Genomic DNA, 21,198 nt, shown 5'->3' with positions numbered 1-21,198 from the left:
AAAATCATGCAAACACTGCATCTAAAATATTCACGGGTGTTTTAGTAACCTAAACATTTGCACCCCCATAATATGCTGAAATTAAAAAAAACTTTTTTAAATAAAACAATAAAGTATTCATGGGTGTTTTAGAATCAAAGTTTAAAAACTTTTTTTTAAAATGAGGAAAGACAATACATAATGAAACAAATTTGATTTCTTTTTCCAAATTCAACCAGGTCACTCAATAATAGTCAAACAAAAAAGCTTTCACTTTCGCATCACCAAGCAATACTTCCTTACTGGAATAAAAAGAAAAGGCTTTATCCTCAAGTGTCTTCTATACAACCTTTAAGGCTCCTGAAGAAATAAACATGGTCCACAGGTATGCAATGTTTCTATCAACTGTTCAGTCAACTCAGGTGATATAGGATAGCAATACCCACGTTAATTCCTCCAATCCCATAACTCGTTCTCCTTTCATTGTTCTGCCAAATTAATTCAAGTTTATGACAACAAAATTTCACCAAATAAAAGATTCGTTCATGATCTTCAAAGCTCTTCATGATCAATAAAAAAGACAAACATTATTCTTTCAATGGCTAAAGAATAAAGACAGATAATTTGCAAAATAACTCTAAATGACAATAGAAATCAAAAAACTGCAAACCTACACAAGACTTTTGGTTCACCAAAATTAGCCAACTTTTTTGCGGACTTTTTTAATTAAAGAGAGCACTGCAACCTCAAACTCCTGGGCTGGCATGCTCACACATTGCTAGTGGGAGCACAAATTGCTATAACCTTAATGGATGCCATATTCATCCCATTGTATTATTTTCTATACTTCATGATTCTCAGACATCTTGGGGATTTTGCTAGCCAAGGAGATACTGATCCACCCAGTGTTAGCTAATTTTTAGAGATGGCAAACAACTAACTCCCCTGTGAGTGTGCTTTTCATATACAAACCAACCAATTTAAAACCCATATCCTCAACCATCACTTTTATTTAACTCTCAAGCACTAAGCTAATATTTCCAGTGCCCTAAATCATCCCAGTGCCAGGTATCAAACAACTAGAGACCACCCTTATATATAGCCCAAAGCCTACCAACATTATTCAAACTATCCAGTCCTATACTTGCTCAAACTTGCCTACCCTGCTTGCTTCCTTCCCGCGGAAAGCACAATAAAGGCTCTAGGCCATGCTCTCCCAAAATCCTCCTTGACCCTGGTGCATCCCCATGGGACCCTGTGTTGCCTGGCCTTTCCCTTCCTCTTGGGAACTGAGAGTAATAAATTTTTTGCAAAGGCAGTTGTCTCCTTGTCTGACATCTTACCACACCTGATTCAAATAAATCTAGGGTGCATGACCCTTAATTTTGTACACTCTTTAACCAAGCAATTTTACCACCAGGAATTTACCCTAAGTAAATAATTATGGGTATAAGTAATGATGTAACTGCAAGAATGTTGACTGCACCATTAGTTAAAATTCCAGAACATGAGAAAAAGTTAGTATTTAACAAGAGAAAATTGACAAAATATCTATACAAGTTTCAAGATAAAACCTAAAAGAGAACATAAAAAATTCTATCAAATCTTCAGAGAATAAATAGGCCTCAGACATCTGCAAGGAGTGTCCCCACAGATCATACATAAGGAAAGTCCTTGCTGGCCTCTCATAAACAAGGACATGCAAATTGTAACTTTAGGTCTACAGGTTAAGTCTAGTTCCTAAAACTAAAGTCTGCTTGATTCTACACTAATAATGTTGATTAAAAGTTTATCTTCCCGGTGCAGAACAGAGACAAGAAAAGATCAATCATTCTTCTACCTACACAAGGACATCTATTAATATATAATTGATTCTTCCTTATTCCCTTTTCTCTTCAAATATTCACCTTATCTTATATAAAATGTACATTTCCTGGGCATTAACTAAAGTCTCACAAGAATGTAACCAGTTGCCTCACTGCCCATCCCCTTCCTCCTTTTTCTTTGTGTATGCCCTCTCCTCTAATACTGAGTTCCCAAATCCCTCTTGGAAGAGCACAGGTCACAGATGCTTCTGTGGTTTACGCTTTTCCGGGCATATCCTTAAACTTTGGCTTAATAAAACTCCACTGACTGAGATCTTTGCCTCAGTCACTTATTTTGGGTCATCCACCAAAACCCAATGCATTACCAAAATGGAAAATCCACAGGTCAATCTCATTCATAAATATAATTAAAAAATTCTCAAACATTATCAAATCAGATCTAGCTACAAACTGGAACAGTCCATCACAACCAAGCTGAGTTTATCTCGGGTATACAAAAACTATCTAACATTAGAAAACCCATTAACATAATCCATTTTGTTAAACAGATCAAAAAGACTGGAGATAACTTCCATAAATTACAAAGAAAAGAAAAGCAATTAGAAAGGAAATGCTATGGGAAACAAAGAATATCCAATGTAAGGATGGATCATCCTCAAGTAGATAATCCAATAAATGTAACTAAGAAAATACTAAAAGACTTACGGAAATCAGTATTCCCAAAATAAAATCAGAACTGAATCTACAAGGAAAAATAAAGAAGCGAGCAAACAGGCCCACTGAGAAGGAAAGTAGATAACAGAAGAAACTCAGATCTTTGACATCCTTTAGCAGTTGAACCAGCCTTGGAGTGCTCTCCTTCTGAACGTGTTGCACACACACAAAAAAGGAACCCTTTACTTTTTAAAGCCATTAAGGGCTGGCTTCCAAAATGCTCTCACATAGAGGCATTTCTAAAAGAATACATCAAAATTTAAACATATAAAATGTATTGAATATAAATGTATATAATCTTTGAAACAACAGGGATTTATCAGAGGGAAGTATTTGGCAACTATTTAGAGACATATGTATGTTTACTACAGTGTCATTTGAAATAGGAAAAAAAACATAAAATAAATATTTACCAATAGATGATTAATTAAACACATTGTAGATTCATACATTAGAACACTATTAGCTGTTAAAGACCATTAAAAATAACATTTATCATTTAATAATACATCATGGGCATCTCTTCAGTGCAGGAAAAAAACATGCTATAAATGTATTATAATTTTTTAATTAAATTTAGGAAGCTTTTTTCACATATTTTATGTACATACAAAAATGCCAGAAAGATAATACAATCCTCCACTGGTGCCTGAGGAAAACTGGTTCCAGGACTCCTGTGGATACTAAAATCTGAGGATGCTCATGTCCCTTATATAAAATGGCTTAGTATTTGCACATAACCTACGCACATTCACCAGTACACTTTAAATCATCTCTAAATGACTTATAATACCTAATACAATGTAGCCATATACAGTTACTTGTTATACTGTATTTTTTAATTCATATTATTTTTTATTGTATTGTTAATTTTTAGTGGATTTTTGTTGTAGTTTTTGTTTTAGAGACAGGTTTTGCTCTGTTACCCAAGCTGGAAAGCAGTAGCATGATCATAGCTCACTGTAGCCTTGAATTCCTGGGCTCAGGCGATCCTTTTGCCCCAGCATCTTGTACTGTTTTTTATTTAAATATTTTTTAATCCTTGGTTGGTTGAATCCATGGACACAAAGGGCTGACTGTACACCAAAATGTTAAAGGATACTACCTTTGTGTGATCAGCCTTCTTTATGCTTTTCTGTATTTTCTGAATTGTTTGCAGTGGGCAATACGAATTTTATCTAAAATTATAAAATAATTATTTGCAGAAAGAAAATTAATGGCAAGTGCAAGATGTTGAAACCTGACAAACAGATCATACAGAACCAACTTAATAACTAAGATCATATTGATGGCTGGACATGGTGGCTCACGCCTGTAATCCTAGCACTTTGGGAGGCAGAGGCAGGAGGATCACTGGAAGTCAGGAGTTCAGACACCAGCGGGATGGGAAACCTAAAGACTCGAGGCCACACGTGACTGTCTGGATCCTTAAGTGCGGCCTTGTGACTAAACTCAAATTTCACAGAACAGATCGTTCTGTGAAGTTTGGATTTGGTCAAGCGGCCACACTTGGGGATCTGGAAGGCCACATATAGCCTTGAGGCTGCAGGTTCCCCCCTCTGGCATGGAGGCTGAGGCAGGAGGATTGCTTGAGCCCAGGAGTTTGAGGTTGCAGTGAGCTATGGTAATGCTACTGCACTCTAGCCAGGGCAACAGAGTGAGACCCTGCCTCAAAAAAAAAAAAAAAAAAAAAATTGAAAAAAATTGGCCACTATTTAGAAAAAGAAATTTAAACACAAAACAAAGAAAGTATGAGTGGCTATCTAAATGATTTTCGGATACAGTAGGTTCTTGAAAGTGTCAAAGTATTACCAGTAAGTCTGTTCAAAAGAACAGAATGAAATATTAGCTTTCTCCATATCAAAAATTACCCCAAAAGCCAAAATAAGACAAAGAACAAACCTGGAAAATATTTCTTAACAAATAAAAGACAAAGGCCAATATGTGCAAAGTAAAGATATTTAAAATTGGATAGAACTGGAGCCCATTTCTACTAAGTGAAGTATCACAAGAATGGAAAAACAAGCACTACATGTACTCACCATCACATTGGTATTAATTGATCAACACTTATGCATACATATAGTAGTAACATTCATCGGGGGTCGGCAGGTGGGAGGGGGAAGTGGGGATGGGTATATTCCCACCTAATGGGTGCAGTGCACACCATCTGGGGGATGGACACGCTTGAAGCTCTGACTCAGGCACAGCAAAGGCAATATATGTAACCTAAACATTTGTACCCTTGTAATATGGTGAAATTTTAAAAAAAGATATTTAAAATTAATAAGAAAATGGCAAAGGCATGAAGAGGCAATGCACAAAGAAAAAAAACAAATGGCCAATATATTTTTTAAGGGCCAATCATACTCAAAACATCAATAAGGTATCTTTTTTTGCCCATCCTACTGAAAGAACATTTTAAGTCTATATACATAATGCTGACAAGGATGAGATGAGACTAAGACATCAGCACTAATGACAGAAATATAAACTAGAATTAGCTTTCTGGAAAGCAATTTGGCAATACACATCAAAACCTCATACTTTCTGATCCAGAACACTCTAGGAAATAATCAAAGATGAGATCAAAGATTAATGTACAAGGACGTTTCCTGTAGAATTACTTAACAATAAGAATTTATATATAATCAAAATGGGTAATAGTAAAATGATACATTCATATGATAAATAACAGACTTAAAGCCAATTTTTTATAACTTACAGGGAAATCGCTCACATCATAATTAAAATAAAAATAGAATACAAAATCATGTGCAATGATTCACTATTTAAAATAATATTTGTAAGTATAAAAATTGACTAGAAATATAGAATAAAAAACTACTCTGAAGGATAGAATTATGGGTAACTCCAGTTTTCTTTACACTTTCTTTATGATCAAAAGAGAAACTTGGGGTTTTGTTTTAATTTTGCCCTTGTTTTTTTTTTTAATGATCTACAAGTTTACTTAACTAAAACTGACCTGGAATGAAAATAGTCATAGGAACCTGGATTCTGGATGTCACTAAATTTGCATTTCTTCAACTGTGCAATTGGGTTAATACCACCTTTAAAGAATTAGAAGGAATAATTAATGCATTTAAATTAATGCATTTTTACTTTAATTGTAGAGATGTTTGGTAAAGATATATGTTCTCCTTAGCTTATATACTCAAGATTTTTTTTTTTTGAGGCAGGGTCTCACTATGTTGCCCAGCCTGGTCTTGAACTTCTGGCCTCAAGGATCCTCCTGCCTCAACCTCCTGAGCAGTTGAGATGACGGGCATAAGCCACCATACCCAGTTCTCAAGGAAATATTTTTTAAGTCCTTTTTGTCGTTTTTTTAGACAAGAAAAGAAAGCACAGTGGGTGCACTTAATATGCTCATTGCCAATTTTATTTGAATGAATACTTAAGAATAGCTGAGGAAAATTCTAGAAAATGAATAATGAAGGGTACCTGGTCCTTTAAAATATCCAAACAATAAAAAGTAGAAAGCAACAGTAATTATGACTATGTGGTTATGACAGAATAGATAAATCAAATGAACAAAATAAAGTTCAAAAATGGACTCAAGTATCCCTTTAAGTTTAGCATATGATAAATGGTGACATTTCAAATTCAATGAAGAGATTCCATGTTATATCTCCAATTAAATAAAGGAAAAAAAAAATCAATGAAGAGAAATCACTACATGGTACAAAAACAACTGGCTAGCTAGCCATTTGAAAATAAATAGTAAAAGTTGGACTCCTATCTCCCTGCTTACATCAAAATAAATTCCAAAGTGATCAAATATTTAAAAGGAAATAGAAGATAGCATAGACAAAGAGGCAGAACATAAACCTATAAACCATAAAGGAAAAAATAATCAAATTACATAAAAATTAAGATATTTCCATATGTCAACAAATCTCAAAGCTTAAAAACTGGGGAAATTTTGCTACATTTGCTATAAACATTACCAAGGTCAACTTCCCCATATGCAAAAAACTTAAAACTTTTTAATTTAAGGTGCTATAAGTTCTCTTATACCCTGATGAGCCTATAAATTGCCAAATCTTTTTGAAAGAGAATTTGGTACTTGCCATTAAATTTTTTTTTTTTTTTTTTTGAGACAGAGTCTCACTCTGTTGCCCAGGCTAGAGTGAGTGCCGTGGCGTCAGCCTAGCTCACAGCAACCTCAAACTCCTGGGCTCAAGCGATCCTCCTGTCTCAGCCTCCCGAGTAGCTGGGACTACAGGCATGCACCACCATGCCCGGCTAATTTTTTCTATATATATTTTTAGCTGTCCATATAATTTCTTTCTATTTTTAGTAGAGATGGGGTCTCGCTCTTGCTCAGGCTGGTCTCGAACTCCTGAGCTCAAACGATCCGCCCACCTCGGCCTCCCAGAGTGCTAGGATTACAGGCGTGAGCCACCACGCCCGGCCTAAATTTTTTAAAATGCACATTCTTGGACTCAGTAATTCCAGTTCAAGGAATTTATCCCACAGACACAGGCACACAAGTGTGCAAGGACACGTACATGAACATTCACTGCAGTATTATTGGAATGTCTCAAATATTCATTAATGGGGGACTTACTTTTAAAAATTCTAGTGCATCTATATTATGCAGTCATGAAAAGAATGATTTAAAACAATGATATAACAATCTATATTAAAAACAAAGTTGAGAATAGGAAACTTGAGAATAGCATTTGTAGCATGATTCTACTTTTAAATCACCAGAATACACATTTTTTTTAAAAACTGGAAAAATAGACACCAGTCCTTTAACAAGTGTTTTCATCCCTAAGGGACGACCTAATTCACATATATGGTGGCCCTTCCTTTTACCACAAGCATTTAATATTTTTGATGCAAAAAAATATTTAATTCAGAAATATGTAAACACACAGCATGAAAGAACAGACAAATACATTAATGGAACAGAACAGAGAGCCCAGAAACAGATTCACACAGAAATACAGTCAACTGATATATGGCAAAGGAGCAAAGGCAATACAGTGGAGAAAGGATAAACTTTTCAACAAATGGTAGTGCTACAACTGGATAGCCACAAGAAAAAAAAAAAAAAGAACCTAGACATAAGACCTTACATCCTTCACAAAAATAAGCTCGAAATAGGTTACAGATAAAATGTAAAACATGCAAAATTCTAAAACCTTGCGTTTGGCAGTAACTTTTTAGTTACACCAAAGATATAGCAGCCATGAAAGAAATACAGCTGACCCTTGAACAACAGAGGGGTAGGGGGCACCGATCCCCTGCACTGTCAAAAATCCATGTATAACTTGACTCCCCCAAAACTTAACTACTAATAGCCTACTGTTGACCGGAAGCCTCATTAATAACACAAACAGTGGATTAACACATATTTTGTATGCTATATCTATTATATACTGTATTCTTACAATAAAGTAAGCTAAAGAAAATGTTATTAAGAAAATCATAAGAGAAAATATTTTTACCATTAAGTGGAAATAGAGCATCATAAATGTCTTGATCCTTGGTGTCTTCATGTTGAGTAGGCTGAGGAGGAGGAGAAAGAGGGGTTGGTCTTGCTGTCTCCGGGTGGCAGAGGCAGAAGAGGTAGAGGAGGTGGATGGGGAGGAAGGGGAGGTAGGCACACTCGATGTAACGTTACAGAATTGCCTCATAATTTGTCTGACTTTTTTGTGTTTTTATTATTCTAAAAATGTTTCTACACAGTACCAATCCTTCTTCCACTGTTTTCTTTAGTTTCAGTGCTTGTATTACCTAAGAGGTCATGTCGTGAAAGAAGTCAAAAGCAGTCTTGAATAATCAGAGGAACCCTTCTCCCAGACTGTCTAATGTCAGTTTGTTTACCGGCACTGCTTCTTCTATGTCTTCTTCCTCATCATCTGGCACTGGCTCAGAAGCACTCGTTTCCATCAAGTTGTCGTCTGTTACTTCGGCTGGTGTGGTATCTATTAGCTCTTGAATTTCTCCAAAATCTGTATCTCGAAACCCTTCAACACTGCCCCTCCTTTTTTTGCCACATCCATAAGCTCTTTCATGATTTCCTTCATTGGCTATGTCATAAACTCTTTGAAGACTAGATGCACAACATCTAGACACAATTTTCTTCAGCAGGAATCTATAGTTTCGAGCTTGACGGTTTTCACTTTTTTTTTTTAAAGCCAGTCAAATTTAGCAGTGGGGGGTTGTATACCACCTTTAGTGACACTAATGTTAATAAGTTCTTTTTTTTTTTTTTTTTTGAGACAGAGTCTCACTCTGTTGCCCGGGCTAGAGTGCCGTGGCATCAGCCTAGCTCACAGCAACCTCAAACTCCTGGGCTCAAGCGATCCTTCTGCCTCAGCCTCCCGAGTAGCTGGGACTACAGGCATGCGCCACCATGCCCGCCTAATTTTTTTCTATATATACAATTTTAGCTGTCCAGATCATTTCTTTCTATTTTTTAGTGGAGATGGGGGTCTCACTCTTGCTCAGGCTGGTCTCGAACTCCTGAGCTCAAATGATCCGCCCACCTTGGCCTCCCAGAGTGCTAGGATTACAGGCATGAGCCACCGCGCCCGGCCTAATGTTAACAAGTTCTGATAACCCACTATCGTTGGACCAGCTGTCACGTCTTTTTCTGTAACAATGATGGCATCTTCAACAGTGTAATCCTTCCAAACTTTCATGATGTTCTCTCAAACAGGGTTCTCTTCCACAGAGTTGACAATCCTTTCCACAGAGGACCATGTGTTAATGAAACTTAAAGGTCTTTATGACCCCTGCCTGATATAGAGGCTGAAGTAGAGACATTGTGTTTAAGGGCAAGTAGACCACTTCCATGTCTCCCATGTTGAACCCATGGGGTTCCAGATGGCCAGGGGCACTGCCAAATATCAAAAGAACTTTAAAAGGCAGTCCTTTATTGGCAAGATGCTTTCTGACTTCAAGGAAAAAACATCAAAGAAACCAATCCAGAAGAAGTTCTCCTTCTCCAGACCTCCTTGTTACAAAACCAAAAGAATGGCAGCTGGTGTTTATCTTTTCCCTTTAAGGCTCAGGGATTAGCAGCTTTACAGATAACAGCATTTGCACAAAAGAGTTAGCCTATCCCTTGCTGCCTTAAATCTTGGTGCTTGCTTCTCTTCCTTACTAATAAATGTCCTTTGTGGCACTTTTTTTCCAGAATAGGATACTTTTGCCTGCATTAAAAACCTATTCAAAACAGATATCCTTTCTCCTCAATGGTTTTCTTAATAGAGTCTGGGAATTTATCTGCTGCCTCTTGGTCAGAACTTATTTTCTCCTGTTATCTTGACTTTTCTTTTAAGCCAAACCTCTTTCTAAAATTATTAAACCATCCTTTGCTGGCACTTAATTCTGCAGCTTTAGAACCTTCACCTTCCCTTTGCATTATGTTGTCATATAATGACTTAACTTTTTCTCAAATCTTATTAGAGTCTATAGATATGCCTTTCTTATAGCAATCCTGCACCCACATAAAAGCTGCATTTTCTATAAAAAGGTATTTCCAAAAAGTGCAAGGTTTTCACACCTGCTGATGTAGCTGCAGGGGTGGATTCACGAATTTCTTTTGCTTTTTTTTTTTTTTTTTTTAACAATGGTCCTTACACTGGATTTATCTTGAAATGGCCAGCAACTGCTATTGCAGATTTCAATTTACACTATATATCAAGGAATTCATCTTTTTTCTTCTAATGTCATGATTTTTCTCTACTTCTTCAAAGTGTTTCCAGCACTTTCTATAGGTTCTATGGTGTTATTCACAGTTTGCAATATTGCACTAAACATGATGAAAAACTGGAAAACACCTAAGGACCTCAAGAGATCACTTTTTACTGTGATACACAATTTTCTAGAGAGATCAACTGCTCACATGCAGATGATTAGCATCCTACCATACAGTGTTTTAAGCAGATACTCCCAGCACTTGAGCACACCACAATAACAACAGGAGGTGGCTACAAAATTACTACAGTAATACAGTATGTACTAGTTTTATGCAGTTATGATTTAATAAGGGATCTTTAGGTTTGCTTACCTTTCAGCTGCAAATGGCATATGTACTATCGGTGTTTGTGTAAGTTTTGATAAGTTTTAACTTTTTATAGACTTGTGTATGTGTATACATATTATAGTAATAATAAAAGAGACTGATATCTACATGCATTTCATGGATCCACACCATACTTAACTGTTTCTTAATTTTTTCAATATTTCTAGGCTACACAGTTCATCTGTGAGTTTTTTTCAAAATGTTGCAAAACTCCAAAAAGTTTTCCAATATATTTATTGAAAAGAAAATCCATGTGTAAGTGGACCCATGCAGTTAAAACCATGTTGTTCAAGGGTCAGCTGTAATTGATAAGTTGGACTTCATTAAAATTAAAAACTTCTGCTATGCAAAAGACACTGTCAGGAAAAGAGAAGGCAAGCCATAAACCGGGAAAAAATATTTGTAAACAACATATCTGATAAAGGACTGTTATTCAAACTATACAAAGAACACTTAAAATTCAACAGCAAGAAAATTAAAACCCAATTTAAAAAACAGGCAGAAGACCAGAACAGATACCTCAACAAAGAAGATATACAGATGGCAAGTAAGAACATGAAAAAATTTTCAATGTCATATGTCATTAGGAAATTGCTTTTATTATTAACTAATATGACACAGTGGATCAAAACATAAATCAAAGGAATGTTAGCTTACATTAGAGTTTAGGGCCCTGACTAAAAGAATATTTTTGTTATTCTTTGCACAAGTCACATGGATTCTATGCCTGGAATATTTTCACTGATTTTAGGTGCAGCATTTTAAGAAGAGCACTAGCAAATTACATGGCATTAGAACATATGGCTAGCCTAGCAGAGAAGGGCACACAAACTGGTGAGGGTAGAGAACCTTCATGAGGAACTGCCATCATGAAAGAAAGCTCTTTAAAAATATGAATACCTTTCTTGTAGAAGAGAAAATAGCCTAATTCTGACTCATTCAAGAGGTTATAACCAAAGTATAAAAGGGAAATAATTTTGTCCCAACAAAATTAGGAATTTTCTAATACTTAAACAGCTACCACAGAAAGTGGAGTGTTCTAAAAACACTAGATCTCCGTGTGTTAGGAATAAACACTGAACACTTTTTTGCAATAGAAATGGACCTAAATTGTTAATGTCCTTTCATTACTAGCTACAGAGCCCCTACTAGGTTCACAAAATGAAACAGTAGTAGTTTCAGAAAGTTTCTGCTCTTTCCACAGGTGCAATCATAGCACACTAAAGCTCTGAACTCCTGGGCTCAAGTAGCTGGGTAGTACTGGGTAGAACTCCTGGCTCAAGTAGTCCCAAATAGCTGGGACTATAAGTGTGCACCACCATGCCCAACTAAAAAAAATCTGCTTCAGAGTAGCTAAGAAGGCTGGGGAGATAAGATCTACATAGGGGCAGAAGTTTATTTATAGACAATAAATATAGCAGGTGTTTAGAGAAAGTAGGTAACAACTGAGGATTAAACAGCAAAAGAAGTTTGAATTTTTTTAATTTTTTTTTTAAGAGACAGGGTCTTGCTCTGTCACCCAGGCTGGAGTGCAGCGGCGTGATCATGCCTCACTGTAACTTTGAACTTCTGGGCTCAAGTGATCCTCCTGCCTCTGCCTCCATATAGCTGGGAACACAGGCGTACATCACCACACACAGCTAATTTCTTTTTAATTTTTTTTTTTTTTTTTGTAGAGATGAGGTCTCACTACATTGCCCAGGCTAGTCTTAAACTCCTGGCCTCAAGCTATCCTCCCACCTCAGCCTCCCAAAATACTGGGATTACAAGTGTGAGCCACCAAGCCCAGCAGCCTGTCTTGACTTTTTATAGTTTTAACCAAAGGAATGACAACCCACATCATGCTTTGCTTTCCCCAACCCATCAAACTCCCACAGTAAGGTCCCAATCATATCCTGTACTTACAATTCTACCAGGGTCCATGAGAGAATTAAGCCCTAAAGCCCAAGGCATTCAATGTATATAATAAATTAACTTCTTTCCTGTGCATCTGGAATGGTACTTTTTATATCACCTTTAGGATAACTGGGAAGAGAACCAAATTATTTCCTGTGTTCTTTGGTTAAGATAATCCAGGAGGAACCCAGGAAAGTATAACTAGCCTTATCTACTTGACTATGATAAAGCTCTCAAAACTATAACCTCCGTGAGCAGAGGTACCTTGTCTCCCTTGTTCAAAGTACATATTCAAATCATATATATTTGAATAAATGAATAAAAGAATGGAGGCTACATATATTTAGTCAGTTTCTCTCTTCTACCTCAGAGTTTTCTCTACCTTTCTCTCTCAATCATCTTTTCCTTTTTCCCTTCTGTTTGGGAGGGTGAGGTCCTTGTCTCTCCTACTGGCACCCATACTCTTATTCCATCTCATGTGCTCTCAATTCCCATGAAACCTAGCCCCGCTTACCATCTCCTTCATTTTACATCTCCAGGCAGTTTCTCCCTTTCCACTGGAAGTTCCTCCAGTATGTACAATTATTTCATTTTTTAAATCTTTATATTTAAAACACACAAACACACACACTCTTTGCCATAACCACACTAGTCCCTCAAGTGACTGCTCCATTTGTATGTGTATCACCATACTTTTAAAATTTAGTCTAGCCAGGTGCAGTGGCTCATGCCTGTAATCCCAGATACTCAGGAGGATGAAATAGGATCGCCTGAGCCCGGGAGTTCAAGACCAGTCTGGACAATAGCAGGACCCCATCTCTAAAAAAGAAGAAAGAAACAAAAAAAGAAAAAGAAAAAGAAAAAATTAGCCAGGAGTAATGGCACACGCTTGTAGTCTCAGCTACAGAGGCTGAGACAGGAGGATCACTTGAGTCCAGGAGTTTGAGTTGCTGTGAGCCAGGCTTACGCCACTGCACTCTAGCCCCAGCAACAGAACGAGACTCTGTCTCAAAAAAATAAAAAAACTATCAGAAGACACAAATTTCAAACAACTGACATCATTCGCAGCTTGTAAGACTGTAGTAAAAAATTCACCCTCTCCTATCTTGCTGGCAGGTATGTAAATTGATGCCTTGAGACTAAGCTAGCAATAGCTATTAAAATTTAAACCACTCAGAACTCATGTCCTTTAATTCAGTAGTCTTATATACTGATATATCCAGAAGTAAAAGAGTCCCTGAAAAATATGCACAAGGGTATATATTACAACACTGTTTATAACATAATGAAAAAACTGAAAGTAATTTACTTGTCCGACAATAGGGAAACTGGTAAGTAAATTATGCATGGTACATGCATGTGATGAAACAGTCTCTTAACAAGAACGATACAGACCCTTAACACTGACCTGAAAAGTGGTCATGATCTAGTAAATGGGCCAGAAGCCCCTGGCATCACATGGCCTAGATTTGAATGCTACTCCCCTACTTACCAACTGTACAACTTCAGGTATGTTTCTTTAACTTCTCTGTGCCTCAGTTTCTTCACCAATAAAACTGGAGCAGTAATATTACAATAGTGCCCACCTCACTAGTATGCAGATTTCCCGAGATAATACCTACAGTGCTTATAGCAAATTACATGGCCACATAACCATTGACAACTATATAATCATGATAGCTAACATCTATTAAGCAAGACAGGCAAGTTGCAGACCTGTATACACACAGCATATCTATCTGGGGGATAAAAGGTAGCATACCTACGTAATTATAGAAAAGAGTCAGCAAGGGGAGAAAACTTAATAGTGATTACCTCTGGGAGATGTGGGAAGACATAATTCTACTTTTTAAAATGCTGTACATATTTTTTAATGGAGGAATTACAGAAGACAGTATTTTTGAATAACAAAGTAATGAAGTAAAATCAGAGCAAGTGCTTCCAAGATATAGTTTAACTTAGATTAAAATAAAAAATAAAAATTGAAAATGTTTACATAATCATTGAATTCTTAAGGGAAAACAAATTAATCAACTGAAACCAGACTGCTAAAATTATCTTTATTCTAAACTAAGTAAACTATGATGCACTATCAAAAACACCAATTTTTTTCCCCAAAAATGTACAAAACAAGGAATTAAAATCAATTAATAAAAAGAAAATGATTACATTTCATCCTGTCAATTTACAAACAAATCTTTTCTTTTCTAAATCTACCATACCTCCATGAAAAACACAGCAAGATGTATCAAAAAGGAAAACAAGACAATGTCATAAGACAATTGCTTCTAAAATGGGATAAAAACAAGATAAAGTCAGACAATGCAGTTATCTTTTACTGCCTGTTTGAAGTAAAAGAATTCTGCAATAGTTTTTTTTTTTTTGGCAATAGTTTTTTTAAAAATCAGCAGGACTAGGAAATTCAAGAGTGCCTAAAACTAAAGTGGTTTATACAAGTTCAGTTTAAAAAATTAAAATCCCAAAGATGAACTTCTAAGATGATACTGACACAAAGCACTCAAATATACCAAATTATCTCTCCTTTTGTGAACAACAGCTGTGGCTGTCCATTTACTACATTAATTTAAAATAAAAATTGCAATCTATGCAAACTAAATCTCATCCTAGTCACAAGATTCAAAAAATAGGAAACAAACCTGCACTAAGAATAGCAAGAATATAAGATTTCCTAAACTTAATTTTTCCTAGCCTCTTTCAAGTGCTTAGTCACTTCTGCCTATTTATAAGGAAGACCGTTTCACATCTAGAAAGAGGGAAGGAATTTGAATTCCAGACTATCATGTCACCTGAGCTGCCCTAGACGTTTGTTTCCATGCAACTCAAGAGAAGGCAGCAGCCAGCTAGGCATACCTACCAACCCAGATCAGAACCAGAAGCCACTGAGCTCTCTGTATCCTGCCTCTGTCTGTTGTAACAAAGAGGGTTTGTGGAAGAACAAAGTTTTCTTTCCTAACTCCAAATGCAAAAGGTGAGAATTAAAATGTAGCCTGAAAACATCCGAGTTTCCTCTCTCTGAGGGCCCACCGCCCTCAAATGTCTCCCTTTTCTTCTACTGGAACAGAAACAGCTGGTGCTGCTTACAGGCCATCTCCCCTTAGGCAACTAACAAAACCCAAAACTTAGAGGCTAACAAGCTTGCTTGGCAGCACACTTCCAGACAGCAGCAAGAGCCTTTAAATCTGATAACATAGTTTCAAGTTCCCCAAAGGCAGCAACAAAAAGTAAGGCTTTCGTAAGAGATTACTTTAAGAGACAACCATTTTGGCAAAGGCAAGTTTTTAAGGACCTACTCTGTGCCAAGCATCATTTTCCAACATTCCACTCACACTTAAAGATGCCTAAGCACACATGCTGATAATAGAAATACACCTGAAAGAACTTTCACATCTACATACTGCAGGATCTTGCAAAAGACCAAGCACACTCTTTCCAAACATAGTAAAACCTGGAACGATGTGGTCAATCTGTGAAGCAGAGATTAGCCCACTTCCCAGAAGGTCATGAAGGGTTCTGACAACCAATTTAGATTATTTGGGATGGGCCTCTTAATCCTCCAAAGAATATAAATGCTATAAATGACACATTTCCTAGATTTCGGCATCCTCAAACACCACCCTCCTCATTATTCCTAATACTCCCATAATAATACCAACCTATCAGTTTGCATTCATACGCGTTGCCATCTTTATAGACAAAATATAACCAGGAGATAATTCATGGGTGAGAATATTGAGGCTCAAAGAGGCTAAGAAATGCGCCCAGAGCTTCTTACTGAAAGAAACAGGTCCTTTAGCCTCCCAGGCCCTAGCACTTCTATTAAGCCACACTGCCACTTCAAGGAATGCTACTAAACCCAATTACTGATGCCACCTAGTTTTATTTGTCACAGAAGTGGCAGCAAAAAGCTCTATACCAAAGACTGGGGCGGTGGGGGGCAGGGGGAGAGCACACTACCACCACCCAAGCAAAGATTTTTTTTTTTTCGTTAACGAATATAACACACGTTCTCGATTTCCATCCTCCCCACGGGCAGAACCCACGTGCCGGCCCCACCGCTACCCACAGCACCTCCCTCTCCACACTCTCCCACGCTCAGGAGCCTCCCCACGCCCTTCTCTCCGCCCTCCAGCGAGCGCTGCCACCAGCGCCACCCGCCCCCTCCCCAGCGACTGCCGCCGAGGCGCCCGTGCCGCCCTCGCGCGCCGCCCGCGCCGGAGCCCGCGCGCTCCCGCCTTCGCCCAGCGGGGTCACCCCCGGGGCCTGCGCGCGCCCTTCCCGCCGCCGGCCCGCTGCCTGCCCGCCCCGAGGTCCCTCCGCGACGACGACGCCGGGCAGGCCGCGCCCGCCGCGCCTGCCATGGTGGGCGCCTCACCGTCAGGCTGGGGAGCCGGGCCCGGCTGCGCCATGGCCAGGCGGCCGGCCTCGGGGAGCGGGGATGGGCGGGGAAGCGGCGTCACGGGCTCCCGCGGGCTCAGCTGGCGGAAGAGGCGTCGACCGAACCGCCGCCGCCGCCGCCCAAGGAGGAACCGCTAAGGCTGGAGCCGCCGGCGCCGCCACAGCCGCGGGCAGAGACGGACCGGAGCGCCGACCTCCGCCTCCTCATCCTGACAGCGGGAAATAAGCAGTGCGCAGGCGCAGGGAGACGGGGCGGCACGTGACTCTGGCCTGAGGCGAGGGGCGGGGCTTCGCGCGGGTTGGAGAGAACCCCGGGAGCTGAGGCTCCAGGCGGAGCGCGTCTGCTGCCCCAGCGCCGGAGGGAGGCAGAATGCTGGGGGAAGGCTAGTTAGAGGGGCGTCAGGGAAGGGGTGCCCTCTCCGAATGGCTGCTCCCAGTTCTCTGCCCCTGCACCGAGGGGGGGAAAAAAAGAAGAGGAGGCCAGTTGTTGGAGTGCAAATCCAGCTTCTACCTCTCCTAGCTGCATGACCTTGGAAGAGTCACTTAACCTCTTGGAACCTTTATTAGTATAATAGTTAAGGAAAGTTTAAATGAAGTAATAAAGTATGAACTGTTTCCCACAGCACTGGGCCTAGACTCTAGGTCGTCTGATGGATAGGCCAGCGCACTTCCCATTGAGCAAGTCAGACTTTCCTGTGGTGATGGGTGCAGGGAGTACAGCCGGATACAGTCCCTGCGCTCATGACCCGAGAGGACAAATAATATATGGAAAGTTTGGCGTTTATGCGTGGGCGGAGAACCTGCCCTAGGCCCCGTACTTTAGACTCCTCTCTAACCTTCCACCCACACACTTACGGCCACATTCCTCCCCCAGGGTGAGGAGTCTACAGGGTTTGGCATTTCAGGACCAAGTTCTGGGTCGCTGTGACCCCAGAATTCCCTCCCCAGATGGCTATAGCTGTAGCCTCTGCCCAGGTTCATCCTCTCTGGGGCAGAGTCTGGGCATCCCTAAAAGTGGCTAGAGGGCAGCTGTGTTTTGGGGAGGTGGCACAGCACTTGGGCATTTGACCAGCTATGTCCACAGATCCCTAACGGTATAGGACTCAGGACAGAAAAGATGGGTTATGGGCCAAAGTTGGGCCAGGGCCTGTGCTCCCCTCACCACTTCATTCAAGTCCATAAATGCCAGGAGGCCAGGAATTCTAAATTGGAACCTAGTCTTTCCAGTCATTAAAGATATATATATATATATATATATATGTCAAAATACTGGAATAAGGCCAGATGTGGTAGCTCACTCTTGTAATCCCAGTGCTTTGGGAGGTCAAGGCAGGAGGATTGCTTGAGCTCAGGAATTTGAGGCTGCAGTGAGCTATGATCACACCACTGCACTCCAGCCTGGGTGACAGAAGAAGACCCTTTCTCTGGAACAACAAAAAAAAAAGTACAAGAGTAGACTGTATTTAGGTTAGGAGTTAGTTGGAGTGATTTATAATTTTAGATAATTTAGGTCCACATGTGCTATCCTATCTACTTATACTTTTTCCCAGATCCTGCTAACATTAGGGGAGGGCTTATATAAAGACTTGAGGTTTTTGAGCACTTAATACCCCCAGATGGCTCCTGTGCCTTTGAGAGAGCATGCAGCTTCCCCATAATTGAGTTTCCTGCATGAGCAAATCCATGCTCTTAGCAGGGAGACCTTTGGCCAGGATCAGGCAGCCCAGTGCATCTTCTGTCTCCTTGTGATGACTAACACAAGCCAGGGGCTATAAAGATAGCAGATGCTGATGCCCTCTACAGAAGGGGTTCCTTCCAGTGAGTAAGTGACACATTTATTGCCATTGGTAATTGGGCTTGAAGCCAGGCACTCAAGATCAAGGTCATTCAAAAATGGTCAGGCATCTGGTTTGGACACCTAGAGCTCCCAGTGCCAAGGAGGTGGTTGAAAAGGCAATTTTGAAATCAGATAGGAGCATCAAGAATTGTATATATGTTCATATTTTTAGGTAAACCCTAAGACCCAGCAATTCCACTCCTAAGAATATATTGTAGAGAAAATTATTGTCTGTTCAGAGCCTTTATTAAGTGTAAAAGATGTGATCCTTGTATTCTGAAGGGAATAGGGAGATAAGATTTAAACACATGAAATAAGTACTTATCAATTACATTGCACATATGCCCCAGGGAACACATACAGGAATATTCATAGCGGCATAGTTGATAATACAATAAATAAATAAAAGATCCAAATGTTTATCAACAGTAGACTAGATTTGGGCAGGGCGCGGTGGCTCACGCCTGTAATCCTAGCACTCTGGCAGGCCGAGGTGGGCGGATCCTTTGAGTTCAGGAGTTCGAGACCAGCCTGAGCAAGAGCGAGACCCTGTCTCTACTAAAAAATAGAAAGAAATTATATGGACAGCTAAAAATATATATAGAAAAAATCAGCCGGGCGTGGTGGCGCATGCGTGTAGTCCCAGCTACTTGGGAGGCTGAGGCAGAAAGATCGCTTGAGCCCAGGAGTTTGAGGTTGCTGTGAGCTAGGCTGACGCCACGGCACTCACTCTAGCCTGGGCAACAGAGACTCTGTCTCAAAAGAAAAAAAAAAAACAAAAAAACAGTAGACTAGATTTAAATTTTTTTTTTAATATTTACACAATGGAATACTCTACAGCAATGAAAGTGAACAAACTACAACTACATATTCAGTACAGATGAATCTCACAAACATAATTTTGAGAGAAAGAATATAATTATAAAATTATACATATAGCCTGATTTCACTTACACAGAGTTCCAAAACAGACACACCTAAACGTTATGTATACATAGTTGGTAAATTGTAAAGATAGGAAGAGAACAAGTATCACAGAAGTTATGATGGTGCTCTCTGGACCAGAGAGGGACAGGCATATGATTAAAAAGGGCGCCTAAAAATGTATCTTCTAGCGTGCTGGCAATGTGACATTTCTTAACCTGAGTCTGTTTAAACTAATGTATAACTCTGGGAAGCACAAACTTTGACATAGTTTGGGGAAGAAAGATTTGGGTGTATTTTTGCCAATTATAAATTTAAAACAAGCAAATGCTATGGAAGTGCTGGGAAAGCACTCACTTTGTGCTTCACCAATAGAGTAACACAGTGTAGATTCTAGGAGGTGATACGTCTGCATTTTGCCCCAATTGAATCACATCAGTGGCTGACTTTTGTTGTGTTTGTTCTGGGCACCATTATTTTCAAGAAGACAATGACCAGCTGCAGTGGATACAGGGTCAAGGCATGAAGAATCTGAAAATTATTTTGTGTAAAATACATGGAGATATCAAAAAAAGTTACAATAGAGGGAAAAAAGATGACTCAGGCCATGAGTAGTGTCCTCAATTCCCTGGAGTACAGGGGTGGGTATAAATGCCCAGGGATTGCAGCAAGGGAAACATCAACTTGACCCGAGGAAGGCCAGGCACGGTGGCTCACGCCTGTAATCCTAGCACTCTGGGAGGCCGAGGCGGGTTGATCCTTTGAGCTCAGGAGTTTGAGACCAGCCCGAACAAGAGCGAGACCCCATCTCTACTAAAAATAGAAAGAAAATTAGCTGAACAACTAAAATATATAGAAAAAATTAGGCAGGCATGGTGGTGCATGCCTGTAGTCCCAGCTATTCGGGAGGCTGAGGCAGAAGGATCGTTTGAGCCCAGGAGTTTGAGGTTGCTGTGAGCTAGGCTGACGCCACAGCACTCTAGCCCGGGCAACAGAGTGAGACTCTGTCTCACAAAAAATAAAAATTCTTAACCATGGAAGAACTTTCTCTTCCCCAGAGCTGACCAGAGAAGAAGATTGCCTATCAGGGAGTGAGCTGCCTGTCACTGCAATCGTGTGAGCAGAGCTGGCTGGCAAGTGGTCAGACGTGCTGGAGAAGGTGTTTCTACTATGGAAAGAATATTACACTGAACTATCCTACTAGTCATTTTCAACCCCTGGATTGCATAATACCAATGACAATAATAAATTTGTTGCATTTTAAAGTTTATTAGGTGTTTCCCATAAATGTCATTTCATTTTATTCCCGAAACAAGGACAATAGACACAGAGTACATAAACCAAATTTTCCTGGATAAATTCCATTTCAAGAATTTTATGTTGTAGTTTCTGATAAATACAAATGGCTGGCAGACCAGTGTCCCAACACAGGATTCAGTTGACAGTACTCACAATTCTCAAGGGCAGGAAGTGATCAGGGAGAAGGGCCAGGGCACCATACTTCCCTGGCCCTCAGTAAGGGACACCTTCAGTGCAGG

General features: G+C 39.6%; 1 protein-coding gene across 1 annotated transcript in view; it reads right to left on the bottom strand.

Annotated features, from left to right (window-relative positions):
• RABEP1 (rabaptin, RAB GTPase binding effector protein 1) overlaps positions 1-17,118 on the bottom strand; it is a 94,109-nt gene extending 76,991 nt beyond the window's left edge. The window contains exon 1 of the mRNA XM_069482091.1: positions 16,877-17,118. Within this exon, the coding sequence (XP_069338192.1) occupies positions 16,877-16,910 (34 nt within the window). The 5' untranslated portion in view covers positions 16,911-17,118. The remainder of the gene's footprint in view (positions 1-16,876) is intronic.
• Positions 17,119-21,198: the final 4,080 nt, after the last annotated feature.

This window comes from Eulemur rufifrons, chromosome 9 (genome assembly GCF_041146395.1).
Source record: "Eulemur rufifrons isolate Redbay chromosome 9, OSU_ERuf_1, whole genome shotgun sequence".
Lineage (NCBI taxonomy): Eukaryota > Metazoa > Chordata > Mammalia > Primates > Lemuridae > Eulemur > Eulemur rufifrons.
This window is presented reverse-complemented; position numbering and strand designations above follow the sequence as displayed.